Source organism: Babylonia areolata, chromosome 19 (assembly GCF_041734735.1).
Source record: "Babylonia areolata isolate BAREFJ2019XMU chromosome 19, ASM4173473v1, whole genome shotgun sequence".
Lineage (NCBI taxonomy): Eukaryota > Metazoa > Mollusca > Gastropoda > Neogastropoda > Buccinidae > Babylonia > Babylonia areolata.
In genome coordinates this window covers 43814722-43829721 of record NC_134894.1, presented here as the reverse complement: position 1 = coordinate 43829721, position 15000 = coordinate 43814722, and the positions used below count along the sequence as shown (strand labels likewise).

General features: G+C 44.7%; 1 protein-coding gene across 2 annotated transcripts in view; it reads right to left on the bottom strand.

Moving 5' to 3' along the window:
• LOC143294325 (uncharacterized) overlaps positions 1-15000 on the bottom strand; it is a 65257-nt gene that overhangs the window by 28162 nt on the left and 22095 nt on the right. Inside the window, exons 3-4 of one of the 2 annotated variants that reach the window (XM_076605775.1) lie at positions 4421-4566; positions 2070-2154 (exon numbers count right to left, since the gene is read on the bottom strand). In XM_076605775.1, coding sequence (XP_076461890.1) covers positions 2070-2154; positions 4421-4566 — 231 coding nt within the window. The remainder of the gene's footprint in view (positions 1-2069; positions 2155-4420; positions 4567-15000) is intronic. The other variant, XM_076605774.1, reaches the window with a different exon arrangement.

The following is a 15000-nucleotide window of genomic DNA, read 5'->3' as shown; positions in this document are numbered from 1 at the left end:
TAATGTCTAACGAGTTAAAGACCTGCTTCTGTTTTAAATGTCGAAATGTACCAAAAGCCATTGTTCGCTTTTGGGCTTGCGCGTTCGCCTTTACCCTCAGGCACCCCTGCTTTTTCAAACGTCGACAAAACGTTGAAAAGAATGAGCAGACGAACTTTTCCTGGTGCAATCAGTCAGAGAAAACCTTCAACAACAAAAGAACTACGTTTGACAATCGTACATGTCATCTTTGCAATACACACCTTGAGCTGGTCGCTTCGACTGGATCGTTCGCAATTATGCATACCTACCCTATAGATTAGTCTGGAATGGTGACCGGGGTTAATAAACTTCAGTTAGCCAGAAGTGACCCCTCCGATCCTTATTGGAATTTATACCCATACCACCGCCACCGTAATGGATATGGTGGTCATTCTGGGCTACCTTGAAATAGTGCGTTAAATATATCCCCAGTTAGATTCAATCCAGTTCATCCAAGTTGAACTCACCCACGTTTGTTAAAATGAAGAGGAGACGGGAGGTCAGTAAAGATCATCCCACAAGACCCCATCCCCAACCCCCACCCATCCCCCGCCCCAACTTCCTTTTTCAAGAGCACGTAGAAAGTGGGTAAATTCCGAGGGGAAACCTTTCTCAGCTGGTCACAAAATTAACGAAAACCCAAACGGGGGGTGGGTTTAAGTTTGTTACACCGACCCTCTCTTTGGGTTACCTTGGGCCCCAGTGGCTCATGTTACCGGCCGGCGTCTTTTAAACGCCGCGTAGGCATTTGGGAACTACGGGTTGGTTTGACATTTTAGACGTTTGAAAAGCTGTGTGGGCGTGTCAGTGTGACCTCAGCACTGTTGTGGTGTTGGTGGTTGCAGAGTGTGTAGTGTAGTGGTCACTATCTCTGGCGCGCCCTGCTGCTGAAGTTGATGCCTTCTCGGTCTGTCTACTATCCCTCTTGCTTTCCACTTTCTCACCTCTCTCTCTCTCACTCTCTGTGTCACACACACACACACACACACACACACACACACGGCTGCACAACCACAAACACCCATACACACACATACTGCCCTTGGTTGTTCTCGCTCGATGAGCGTTTGTCTGCTTTATTAAAACGCCAACCGTTGTTGTGGTTGTTGTTAGTGTGTGTGTTTGCCGAATTCTGTTCAAGGGTTTGCCTTAGAACCCCACCCTCAGCCCCCCACTCCCCCTTAAAAAAAGCCGCAAGACACTTAACCCGCTTGTCTAAAGGCTGTTAAGCTAATGACTGTTCGGTATCAACTGTCACAGACAGACAGGTAAAAACACAGTCAACAGAAAGAGACTTAGTGCTTGAGAGAGAGAGAGAGAGTCAGAGACAGAGAGAGAGAGAGAACAAACACCGTATGAACAAACTGAACAATCGATCACACAATCAACCAGCTACCGAGAGAGAGAAAACAAGCACCATAAAAACCAACAATTAATGGTCAATCACCCAATTAACCAGCTAACCAATCAGCCAAAAAACCAACAGCCAATGGTGTCTCTCCCAACCACAAAACATCCAACTAACTCCCACCCAGATATCCACCAGCGAACTATCTCTCTCTATATATATATAGATAGATATAGATAGATAGATAGATAGATATAAAGAAAAAAGTCGACAAATAAGCACATCAATCTGTCAAAAATTCCAAATTTTCGAAACGATCACGTGCCTTCCTCAAGGGAAAATTTGTTTACATGTTATATATATATATATATATATGCATGTATGTTATACTATCTAAAAGCATCAATCAATAAAGAAGCACACAAATAAACAATGAAACAAACAGAAAACTGAAAAGAAACGCATAATGCAGATTTCACAAGTATTTGTCCACCAGGGAAAAAATCCAAAATGATCACAAAACATCATTTTCCAAACAATTTCATTAAAAAAAAATTAAAAGAAATAAAAGTAAATAGTTTTTTTATGACACCGCAGCGTGCGCGTTCAACGTGAGTGATTGCGGACAACCGCGCAATCAACATCGTGAACAGCAAAACATGCGTTTCTTTAATAAAAACTATTTATTTTTAGAACTCACTTCGTTTCAGAAACTGCTGGCGTTGACGAATCTCGGCAAGTTCAGTCCGAAGTCTGTTCATCGGCTTCAGAAAAGGCGCGTGACGCTGTAGGACACAGTCTGTTTTTTTGTTTTTGTTTTGTTTTGTTTTGTTTTTTTTCTCTAACATCAATCAAATCCCTGGATAGACTATCCCTTCATGTCTTTCAGAACACACACCACAAGGAAAAACAAAAAGGAGGCGAAGTCTCAGGGAGAAGAGGGGTGGGAGGTGGTGGAGAAGAAAATCGGGTGAAACAAAGAAGGCGATGGTTGAGAAGAAGAAGGAGGAAGACAAAGAAAACAAGTAGACCAGACACGAAGAGGACGGCTTAGGAAGATGCGGAGGAGGAGAAGGAGAATAGCAAACAAGGCAGGAGGAACGTGAAGATTGAGGAGAAGATGGGGATTGCGTGGGAAGAGAAGCAGGTTGCGGAGTTGGAGGAGGAAGAGGAGATAGTGAGGCAGACGGACGAGTCGAGACGACTTCATTATTCCCAACAGCTTTGAAAGAAATAGTTACATCACAGATCAAGGAAAATGGTGTCAATGAAGATACAGTTCATGTCCAAGTGCTAAGATATCAATGGATTTTTTTAAGCCGCACCTAACAACAATAGCAAAATAAAACATTTCTCAATTAAACAAACAAATATATGTATTTGGAACTTTTTTTTTTAACATTTGTGTGGCGGTAAACAAACAAAGCGTATTATTTACAACTGACTCTGTTTGTTGTTTCTGGCGTGTTTCTTTCTTCTTTTTTTCTTCTTTTACTTGCTCTTGTCTGTTTCGCTTCTTTTACAATGTGTGTATACATTAAACCAAAATGAAAACGTGAACAGTAATTAAAAACATGACAAAAACTTATAAATAAATGATTATATCATCTTGTAGCCATTCTTATTTTGATTCATTTCCCTACTTTCAAACAGTCTCCACTATGATCTACACGGAATGGTAACATTAAGCGCACACACACACACACACACACACACACACGTGACAAACACGTACCTATCCACGTGCGCCCTTCTCCAACAAATCCTGTCGACCAGGCTCGCACACAGACACACACACAACACCGAAACAAGAAGATTACATAAACTCGCTGTGTTTACACACATAAGCCAGCACATAAATCCGCCGCAACACGACTTTAAAAGTTATTCACAAGGGATTTGTCCAGTCTTTAGTGCCTGCAAACTCCAAAACACAATGCATGCTTGGCCTCGGACAACTGAAGCGCACGAAAATTTGGATAGTGTTCAGGTGAACCCAGGAGCGTAATGTATTCTTATATAACAGAATGACACTTCATTTTTCTTCCCGTGTGTACGATTGGCTCTGTGTAGAACAGGCGCGCGCGCACACACACAAACACACACGCACGCATGCATACACAAGACAAATGGCAATGCATCAGTTGCATCAGTTTTCGAGACTGGTGTCCCGTGCGTATGCTGAATGCACTACCGAACACCACCGAAGTTTCTCAGCAGCAGCAGCAGTGCAGGGTCTCCTTTTGTGTGGGGCCATCTGACGACCTAAAACTTCATGTGTGTGGAGTGTCGGCACTGTGACTGCGGCAGACAAACTAGGGTCTGGGTGTGTATGGCCGGGGACTCGGGATGAACGACGTGGTGGCAATGCCATTGAGACGCGGATGATGGCACCGTCAGCAGCAGCAGCAACAGCATCAGCAAATACTACAATAAAAATCGCCTTTCTCAGACCCCGTGAGATACCTACGTTAGGGCTATTCTTCATTCAACCTTTTTTTTCTTTTTTCTTTTTTGTATTTCAGGATTCACACTGCAAGAACGCCACACACGAGACAAAAAGAAAGAAACAAACAGGAAAAAAAAACCGCTGGATAAACCATATTAATTCTACTCCAAACTATTTCAAGACTGTAGATCCGTCATCAGCGAATGCTTTATCTGATCAAGTGATCAAATCCGATGTGGGCGTTGGTTTTTCCCTCCATCAACCCTTCCACCCCCACACCCAAGTCTGTATGGCTTTTCCGTGACACTATCTGCCAATCTCACTGACATCTCTGGTTATATCGTAGAATTTTGAGCTCTGGTCCTGGCCGGCTCTAAGTAATGGCTTGCCTGGCGAAACATAAATACTTCGTGATAGTTTATGGTTGTTTCACTTTCTGCTGGTCTGGCTTTTTCTCTGTCCGGCATATAATCACCGAAAGCTTTTGGGAATCTGCGAACTGTACAACACCGATACACGTGTGCGCATGCGCACGCATGCATATATATATACACACACACACGCGCGCGACACTACACACGCACACACACGCACGCACGCACCTGTCCACGAAAGCTCGTGCTCTTCCTTCTCCTACCACTCCTGGCATTCTTGCCTCCACCCCTGCCTCCCTTCTCCTTCCCAACTCGTCCAGCGATGCCATGGACACCAGACTGGACAGGGAGGCACGCGGCAGAAAGAGGGCCATCTGCACCAGACACATCGGATGAACCGGAATCAGAATCATTATTATGATTACACCAGTTCCAGAAAGGAAGTCGAAAGAAACGAGCAAGCCGAGCGTGATTTATTGAAACACGCTGGAAACCGAGCAACGAGATCACCGATACACACACGGGCGCACGCGCAAGCAAACGCAAATATACGCACACACACGGCACAATACATGTAAGCCCAAACACAGCGTGCACACACACACACACACACACACACACACACAAACCACTGACGCAAACTACACGTGCGTATCATGTGTGTCATGTCATTCTGCACTGCATTCCTTGCCAAGCTTTTAAGTTTATGCAAATCCTTCAGTCTGGCATGTTATTATGCATTGTACTTCGTTCTTTGTCATATATTTTCAGAATGCTTCCTTTGTCGTGACAATGTCATGACATTATGCACTGCATTCTTTGTCCGACCTTTGTACAAGGCATTTGACATGTCATTCCGAACTGTCGGAGTTCTTCGTCACGCCTCTGTGCACTGCATTATTGTGTCAGACCTGTGTGCTCTGCATTCATTCAGACAATGAAAGTTTGCGTGCGTACGCATCAGTGTGTTTGGGGCGAGTGCGTTGTGTAAGTTCGTGTGTACGCGCGCGAGTGTGTGTTTGCTTGTACGTAAGTGTGTGTGCCGCATTTACATCAGTGTGTGTGTGTGTGTGTGTGTGCGTGCGTGCGTGCGTGCGTGCAGTGCGTGCGCTTGTGTTCACGTTTACCCCCACACAAAAAGAATCAGTCAGGAACAACCCCTTCTCAGTTTCCCGTTCGTCTCTCCTTAGTTCTGCTCTATTTTCCCACGACCAACTGCCTTTTCCTACTGTGTGTTGTGAAGAAGAAACACAAACGTACCACAACAACCGTAGCGAGAGACTTTGAGCCTCCACCACCACCCCCTTCTTCAAACCAACCCGTCCCCACTTTTCACGCTGGGGTCGCCTTCTGCGGGTTTACCTCGTGCGTCTGTCTGTACTGTAAACGGTAAACAAAACTATTTTTAGTCTTGTCACGTGCACACGATCCGGTTATTGACTCCACACAACCCCCAAGGCCCCTCTCTCTTCGGCCTCCCCACTTCTCTCTCCCTCAGTTCATTCTGAGTAGTCTACCCGGAATGAGTGGCAGTTTGTCTTACAGTCATGTGTGTGTATGTGTATGTGTGTGTGTGTGTGTGTCCCCGTCAATTTTCTAAGCATGTATTAGATCGCTGGGAAACCAGCTGCCACGAATCGCAATGGATAACACATCCACCCACGTTTCCTGGGACAGCGTGATATAGTCATCAGTAAGAAACGAGGTTATTTTCGCTCCCACCACGTTCTGTTGTGCGTTGAAACACAGTGGTGGGTTATTTCCGCTCGCATCACGCATCACACTGCAATATAACGCGTAAAGAATTACAGAAGGTGGCGTAAATTTGCTTACTCTTGGAAAAATCAAGAGCCTATCCTAGCGCCAAACCAAAATGAAATCTTGTTCATTTACACAACCAGGCCGACGTCGAAGGCCGCTTCGGAGGCTTTAAAATGAGATTCAACTAAAGGTGCTCATCGATGACCAAAAAAGGATATGGTGGTGGCAGTTATTAAAAAAAGAAGAAAAGACGAAGCTATGAAAGTCGGAGGGTAAAAGAATCATGGACTAATGATGTGTTAAGACGTAGGCCTCACATCATGATCATTATCACCATCATTGTCATCATCACCATCATCCAGCAACAATGCAGAGGGAGGTACGACTTGAGTTAAACGACCTACTGGCTGAGGTCAAGTTGTTCAGGGCTTGGGTCTCTGTTCAATGAAGGTTGCATTGTTCGGTGACTGAGGTAAGACATCGACGACAATACTCCTGAAACCTCAAATAAATATATTCTCGCACCTCGTGGCATGCGAGACAGCATGTCCTCGCGTTTGTCTGTTTCTTCTCGATCTTGCATTCTAAGTACGTCTGCCTCGTCACAGCAACCTTGACCCTGAGTTAACTTATCTGGGCTTCGACTCCATCACTGTCTCACTTCACTGGGGCTCTTGCACGTTTTCTCCTCTTTCTTCTCTTTTCATCTGCCTTCTTTCTTATCTGTTTTCTCCCCGCCCTCCCTTTTCCCGGTCAGCACAATCTGTCGGAAGCCGAGAGTTGTTGTAATGCTCTTGGCAGAACTGTGCGGATGCTGCTGTGTAGATCTAATATCTCCTCTAGCGCTTCTCTGGTCTGTTATCGATGTGATGACTCCTGGGTGAAAAAGTCACGGCCTCCCCTCTCCCCGCCCCACACATCCCAGCGCCTATACAACTCCTCCCTCTTCTTCGGATCTCCCTATCTACGATCACCAAGACAGGATGTGAGTCTGGAGGTTTTGATAAATGATGTTACCCGGAAGTTTGTTTTATGAGAAATCGAGTTCAGAGACAACTTAATTTGCCAAATCTCTCTCTCTCTCTCTCTCTCTCTCTCAGACAGACAGGTAAACAGAAAGAGAGAGAGAGAGAGATTCCGTGTGTGATTCAGATCAGAGCGACTCCTCTATCGTCATGTGAACACCAAACACAACTAAATATTACATCGTGTAACAAGAGAAGTAAAGTTGTTTACGTTCACCATTTCACACGTCCGGTTTCAACAATTTCTCGACTGTCACTTATTTGGCGGTTGTTCATGGCTTCATACAACCTGGTTTTCTATGAAACTGTACGAGCATGTGACTGATGACCATTCTTACATCCCTGCGACGGGAAAGCATATTGGTTGTTCAGTGCTGTTTATGTCTTCGTTGTCGCCGTTAACTCTCAGCTCTATCATCAGTCTGACTGAATTCAAAGAGAGAGAGAGAGAGTCAGAGACAGAGAGACAGGGAAAGAGAGAGAAATTCAAGCAGTTACAAATTACCAGCTGTAACTGTAAACGAATAGACTATGAATGCACATTGTTGGCAGGTATTCAATATCATTTAACTTAACTTGAATGTTAGAATACAAACTAGCTAGCTTTTCAGTTGTGCAGTTAAAACCAGGGACTGGAATTTACTTTCAGATGGTTAACCTTCTTTGTTATCATGTGGAAATATCTACAAAACGCTCTTTCTTTTTCTTTACTCGCAATGAAAAACAAGAAGAAAAAAAAGACTATGACTTAAACCCTCTGAATAATTTGCATCCAAAGGGGTAAAGAGAGAGAGAGAGAGAGAGAGAGAGAGAAAAGAAAGACTGCAGTGATATGTATCGCTACCGTCACGTGAAATGCAGTGCCTATGGGGCTATCAAAGACAGTCTCTGTTATCAGCTGCTGCCGTACATCATTGAAAGCAGTGCTATTTTCGTCCTGAACACCGCAATCTATATGCATCAGCATGTCTTCAACACACACTGTCTGTGTGGGTTGGGAGTTGTGAGGTGGTGGGTCGGGTCCTGAGGCGGTGGGAAAGGGTTAGGGAGTGTGTGTGTGTGTGTGTGTGTGTGTGTGTGTGTGAACAAAACGCGATATTTACAACCCCTTTATAGCTGCATAAGAGCAAGTGTGCATGTTTGTGTGCTTGTGAATACAGGTGTGCACGTGTGTGTACAATGTATATCAGTACATGCGTGAGTGCGTACGTGTGTGAATGTTTCTCTCATCACAGTCAAAGTAAGGTCTTCGACCCTCTCTCTCTTGCTCTTCCCATCTCCCTTACACCCGCCGTACAGTACCCCGCCCTGCGTCACGCTCACAGTGGGTGTGGTTGGTATCAGTGATGCAGGTGTAAATGTAGAACTGTACATTTTATTCCGTCTTCGTTACTGTATAGGACCTGTGCGTCTGCAAGTCACAGCAGATCAAAAAAGACACGCCGCTGACCCGAGAAGCAGGGGAGGAGGGGCATTTGCTTCAGGAGTTAACTCTCTCCATACGAACGGCGAAAGAGACGACGTTAACAGCGTTTCACCCCAGTTACCATCATCAAAATATTGCAAGCGGAAGGCTCTTATACTGAAGAGGTGAATGTGGACAAAGAATACCACAATTCTGACGACGGAAGCTAAAGGTTGGGTCATTCAGACACCCACTGGACATCCGTGGGGTCTGTGTAGAGGAGAAGAGAGGACTGGCCGTACTGAGTGAGTTAAATTTATTCACAGCATGTAGTGAGTGACGCTTTGCTCTGAGTAAGCGTATGTTCCTTTCAAATGTGTTCATGCACATGCATCATGTCAGAATTTTAATTAATTTCTCTACATTATGTTTTCATACACGCGCGCGCACACACACACGCACGCACGCGCGCGCACACATACGTACACACATATTCGCACTCACGCGTATGACTACGTCTGTGTCTCTGTTTGGGTCGTGGCTTTAGAACAAACGATACGATTTTTCAGTAAAACTCTCAATAACATCAACAGCAACGCAACAACCACAACCACGTGAAAACAACAAGCCAAAAAAACGTTATAAGATTACACGTAAAAGAGAAGATGTGTGGATGATGGATGTGTAAACTAAAAAAGAAAACTTTTTAAGTGAAAGATGAAACAAAAAGGAGTTTCAGTTTCAGTAGCTCAAGGAGGCGTCACTGCGTTCGGACAAATCCATATATGCTACACCACATCTGCCAAGCAGATGCCTGACCAGCAGCGTAACCCAACGCGCTTAGTCAGGCCTTGAAAAAAAAGGTGAATAAATAATAGATAAATACACACACACACACATACGCACGTGCACAGAACTCTCCTGACACTTGTGTACCCTTACACCCTCGCGCATGCACAAACGCACTCAAACACACAGACCCACACATACACACAAACACACACATACACACACGCATAGAGGCTGCCACTGATTGGCCGCAAGAGGGATGGGAAAAGATCTCTGATGCCAAGAACGTGGTGTCTAGTGTGTTGCTCAGTCTATTGTATTTGGAAAAGCCCACGGAGATTCTGTTCCGTTCTGAAGAAATTTGCGCAATGTTGGTTTGGAAATGATGCCAATGTCTGTTTGATTTGCAAAGCATCGTGCTCTACCTTTCATGTTAGACTTACGGCCGCTCCCTCTCTCTGCTTTTATTTCTTTGAGGCGATCGATGGTGTGATGGCCTTGTACCTGTTCTTTTTGATATTCTTTTGACTTTTCTGAGGATTTCCGATTTTCCTAGATGTAGGCCGCTCGTTGGTGTTGTGTTACCAGCAAGTCTGTCAGCTCGCTCATTTCCCTTAACACCGGCATGTCCCGGGCAGTATGACCATGTGAGTTTTTTAATCTGAAAGTTGCGCATTGCCTTGTGCCACTCTGGGCTTCCCATTCCGTTTTCAATTTTCTGTATGAGGTTCACTGAGTCGGTTAGAATCATGGCATGTTGGATGGACGATAGCCACTGGAGGGCATGTGTCACAGCTTCAGCTTCCATCGTTAGGCTGGAGGTTGTGACTTTGTAGGCAGCATTCTCTTCCCTAACTGTTTTTCCATTTTGTTTCGCAGTGAATCCCCAACCGGATTGGTCTTTGGTGACTGAGCCATCTATGTATGTGATGATGTCCTCTTCTTTACTGTTTTCTTCTATGAGTAGCTTCACTTCCGCATCAGTTTTGCCCTCTGGCCATTCCCGACAATGTCTTCCTACATTGGGTGAAATGGCTGTGTTGAATAGATGGTTGAGATTTTCGGGGTTTTTCTCCCATTCTTTTGTTTCTTTCAGGTCTTGTAGTCGGCATACTAGCTGAATTGGGTCTTCTGCTTGCCCCATCCATGATCTTCCTCGTCCTAGACGGCTGCATTTTGGTTCTTTGACTGCGTCATGCAGTGGGTTTTGAGGGTTTTCTAATGCTTTGAAGTAGGTCTTAACCTGTTCTAACTTGTTTGTGGCCTGCACTGAAGGAAGGTCAAGCAGGTATCACATGGTTTCCGTGGGCGTGTCTTTTGTTGTTCCAAGGATCAGCCTCATAGCTTCATTTTGAACTCTTTCTAATTTTAGGAGGTTGCTTTGAGATGGTGTTGTCAGCCCAAGTCCATAGTCGATCACACTGAAGACGAGTGATTGGTATAGCAGGAAGAGGTGACGTTGTTCAATACCTTTGGTTGCCACTGCTTTTTAAGACTGAAAGGCCCTTTTTGCATTTGAGAACAGTATTTTCCGTATGTTTTCTGAAGGTCAGCATCCTGTCGAAGTGTATTCCTAGGTAGCGTAGGCATTCAGTTTTCTCGATCTGAATCCCGTCGAATGACACAGGTGGTGGTGATTTGCTCGCGGTTCTGTTGTTGAGGGTGCACAGCAACGTTTGGGCTTTCGCTGGATTGATGGAAGATCCTGTGTCTTTGCACCATTGAGCAATATTGTTTAGTTGTTTCTGGACGGCTTTAGTTCTTTCCTGAGCATCTTTCGAAGTTTTGAAGACCAGGCCATCATCCACAAGAGTAAGCACCCGGACCCATTGTTGTTTAAATCTGCAAGGCCCTTCGTGTAGACATTGTAGAGGACAGGAGAGAGCGGAGACCCTTGTGGCAGTCCCATGGATAGTTTAGAAGGTGCAGACATCCAATCTCCGAGACGTAGGACGACGGTTCTTTCCTGAAGCGCTGCTTCTATCCATCTTGTCGGTGTCAAACTTACTCCATACCTTAGTAGCAGCTCCATGAGGTGCGCAAACTGGACTTTATTGTAGGCATCTTCAAGGTCGACTGCTACTGCTAGTGTTTCTTCTTTTCTTTGAAATCCTTCATACACCTCATATGCAAAAGCAGCTGCATTTTCCCATGTGGACTTGCCTGTTCTGTAACCACCTTGATTTGAAGGGAGAATGTGCCTGTGTTCAAGATCCCTTGCAAGTTTCCTGGCTATCATGCGTTCCATGAGCTTTCCAGCAATGTTTTGCATGGTTAGGATCCGGTAGCCGCTTACCTGACGATGGTCCTTTCTTGGTTTTGGTATGGGTTCTAAGAAGCTGTGTGTCCAGTCCTCCGGCACATGTCCATTGTGGAAACTGTTTTGATATAGACTGAAAAGTTTGCTTCTGTCTTCTTCCGATAGCTCCTTGATGTCCGAGTAGCGAACTTTGTCTGGGCCAGGAGCCGATTCTTTCTTGCATTTAGCTATTGCTTCGTTTAGATAATCTATTGTCAAGTCATCATCGGGTCCAGTCTGCATAAGGGTTTGGTTTAACTCCTCAACATATTTCTTTTTCTCAGTATGAAACGTTTGAGCAGGGCGGATCCTTGGAATGATATACAAACACTATTCCTTAACGCACTGATTAATATGTAATGACATGGGAGACAGGGACAGGCAGATAAAACTGTACCCCTGGTTAGTTTCCAACACCATTTCTTCTACATGCCTGGCTGGCTGTTACATCAGAAATGGTGATGTTACGCTGTTGAAATGGATTGCACAAGCGATGTTAACAGCGCTTAGTTCGTTTTGCGTTAAGAGTTCTATTTTAATAAAGGGCAGAATTAGAAGAAGAAATCTTCACCTTTAGCGAAATTGGCGCTGGTATGGTCGCTTAGGAACCCAGCCCTTTAAAAAAAAAAATGTTTTAAAAGCTAATGGACACTTTGACACAGGTCTTCAGGTGTCTCTCCCTACTTTCCTCCCAACATTCCTGAGTAATAAGTGTCCTCTTTTCTGTACTGACCCAGTGAACCTCCATAGTAAATTCTTTGTGTCTCGTTTCTCTTTTTTGGGTGGTGGTGGTGGTGGTTGTGTGTGTGTGTGTGTGTGTGTGTGGTTTGCTGTCATATGTGCTGCAAAAAGGAAACATTATTTTGTGTCAGAAAACGGGAACTGAGAAATAAGTCCGGGCAAGCCAACCCTTTCCCTCCCTCCAGTGCTGTTACTTGTCTGTGTCCTGACAGACAAGTCTGTTGTTGTTTCTCGTTCGTAAGCGAAGATGAGTATGAGCTTCACACTGGGTGGGTCTATAAATGGCTGGTTGTCCAGTCCGAGCTCTCAAGTGTCTGAGGTACTGTGGACAGGGATGTAGCTGGTGCTGTCAGGTTTTATGTTTTTGTCGTATTTTCTTTTCTTTTCCTTTTTCCTTTTCTTTTTGAGTCGTGCGTGCGCGCGCGCGCGCGCGCGCGCGTGTGTGTGTGTGTAAGGGGGTAGTAGGTAGGGGGGATCAACAGGAAGACTTGAGGGTTATGGCGGAAGATGGAGAGGTCGAGGATGATGGCACAGAGACGACATCTGAAAGCAGAGAGGAAATGTAGTATGTGACGGAAGGAGGAAAGGAGAAGCATACCAACGAGAGACAGAGAGAGAAACAGAAGAACAGCTGTACACACAGATGCATGTAGAAAGAAAGACAGATTGCCTGACATAAATGAACAGACATACTGAAGCACAAATTCGAAAGAGCAAGAGAAAGACAGACAGAGAGGCAAAGACGGAGAATGAGACAGGAAGAAAGAGAGATGGAGACAGAGAACACACACAGAGGTAAACAGAGACTGGGAGACAGAGAAAATGAGTCAGACAGTGCTGCATATATTTTGCACAAGCTGACCTGTCAGCAGTGAGCCATAATGTTTTTTGACATTTCCGTTTCGGTCTTTGGGGAAAGAGCTAAAATTAAAACCCACTCCACCACCTGTCTCCGTCCATGCAGATATTTCAGAACTACACATCGGGGTGAAAAAAACAAAGGTTGCTATTTGCAAGTTAGCGTTACGTGTATCGTCAACAATACGTCTTCGTGTTTTCTTGCACTCAATTGTGGATGTTTTACCATGAATGCGCACACACTGCGCGCGCGCCCTCCGTACACTGATACACAAACGCACGTGCGCACACTCACACACTCAAATAGACTAATCTATTTTGATAAAAATTGAACAAAATTATGGTATTATATGTAGCCAAGCGCTCAGCTGGCTTCAAAAATTGTTTCGCACACAAGCTGTATAGGACACGCCTTTTTCTCTCATCTTCTTTATCCTTCTTCTTCTTTACTACTTACTTAACTATTGTAAATAAAACAATTGAAAAACCCTTTTGTGACTGGCCTGCTATATGCCCCTGGCCTGTGCGTGGATATTTTCTGTCCTTTGATACAGATCATTAGAAATTCTTTTGTTCCGTCCCCCTTCTATAACAATACCACTTGGGACCACGGCTACAAAAGATATTAAAGCAGTGACTATCAAAGCCTAAAACACGCGTTTGCAATTAATGTTGAAGTCAGTCAAGTGCTTAATTTCGTGTACATGGCATTCCCCTTTTGACACTCGATCTTGTCTTTCGCTTGCTGTTCTTCATGAAGTCCTTGGTGTTTTTGTTTGCTTGCTTGTTTGTTTGTTGTTGTTTTGTTGTTTTTCAAGGGTGTTAATTTTTTGTGTGTTTCCCAACGTCCACAATGTGGTGCAGCGTTTGTGGAATAGTTCGCACGCCAAAACATGCTTAAAAAAGAAACAGACGCTGAACCACTGCCACGCTGCGAAGTATACAGTTTCACTCTCACTCCATGAACTGGTTTTTGTTTTACCCCTTTCCACAGTGAACGCAAATAATTGTCTCATTCCGGGATATTTTTTCATATGTTTCTTGCATAACACTGGGAAAACAGACTGTGGAAGAAATGGAGTGACTGGATGGGAGGAGGAAAGTGAAGATGCGTGGAGGGGGAGGAGGTAGGGAAGCGGAGGGGTGGGGGGGAGGGAGAGGTAGGGGGGTCGGGGGATCGCGTGAAGTAAGCACAAGGTGCAAGTTATTGAAAGACGAGAAACTGAGTGCTTTGGGGAGAAGGGGTTATTATGAAGACAAGCGTAAAAGGCAGCGATGACATCAGTCCTTGAGGATCTTTTGGACTCGACGTCACAGCATTCTCAGATTATTGATGCAGCCATTACATATTGGTTGTGACGTATTCAAGATAAGAACCGGGATGCGTTCCGAACGCTTCCACTTTGAAATCAGCAACTTTCACACTTTATAAAACTCGCAGTGAAACAGCATCGTGATGAAAATGAAAACCGTGTTGTATAATCATACGTATCTTGATAATTGAGAGACTGTGAGAATCACAACAGAAAGAATGTCGGGGGGAAATGAACAGACTTTGGCATATCTTTTATTTTCTTCATTGCCTTTTCTCTTCTACCGTTTGCAAAGGTTTGACAATCATCGGGGGAGGCGGGGCGGTATAATGGGAATAATGGTACGAACGGTATAATACCCCATCACCATAATGTCCGCCAGAGTGGTGTAACTGTTGTGCCAGGACCTCTTCATGCAGAACTTGCAAATGACTTCTGAAACCTCCGTAAAAAGATATAAGGGGCGGGGGGGCGGGGGGGGGGGGGGGGGGGGGGGGGGGACAGGAAGGAGATACATCAGTAGCACGCGTTCGTAATTTTTCAGTGCGAGGTAAGTTCATTAAAAAACAAACAAACAAAAAAATAACAACAACCAAACAACAACAAAAAACATGACG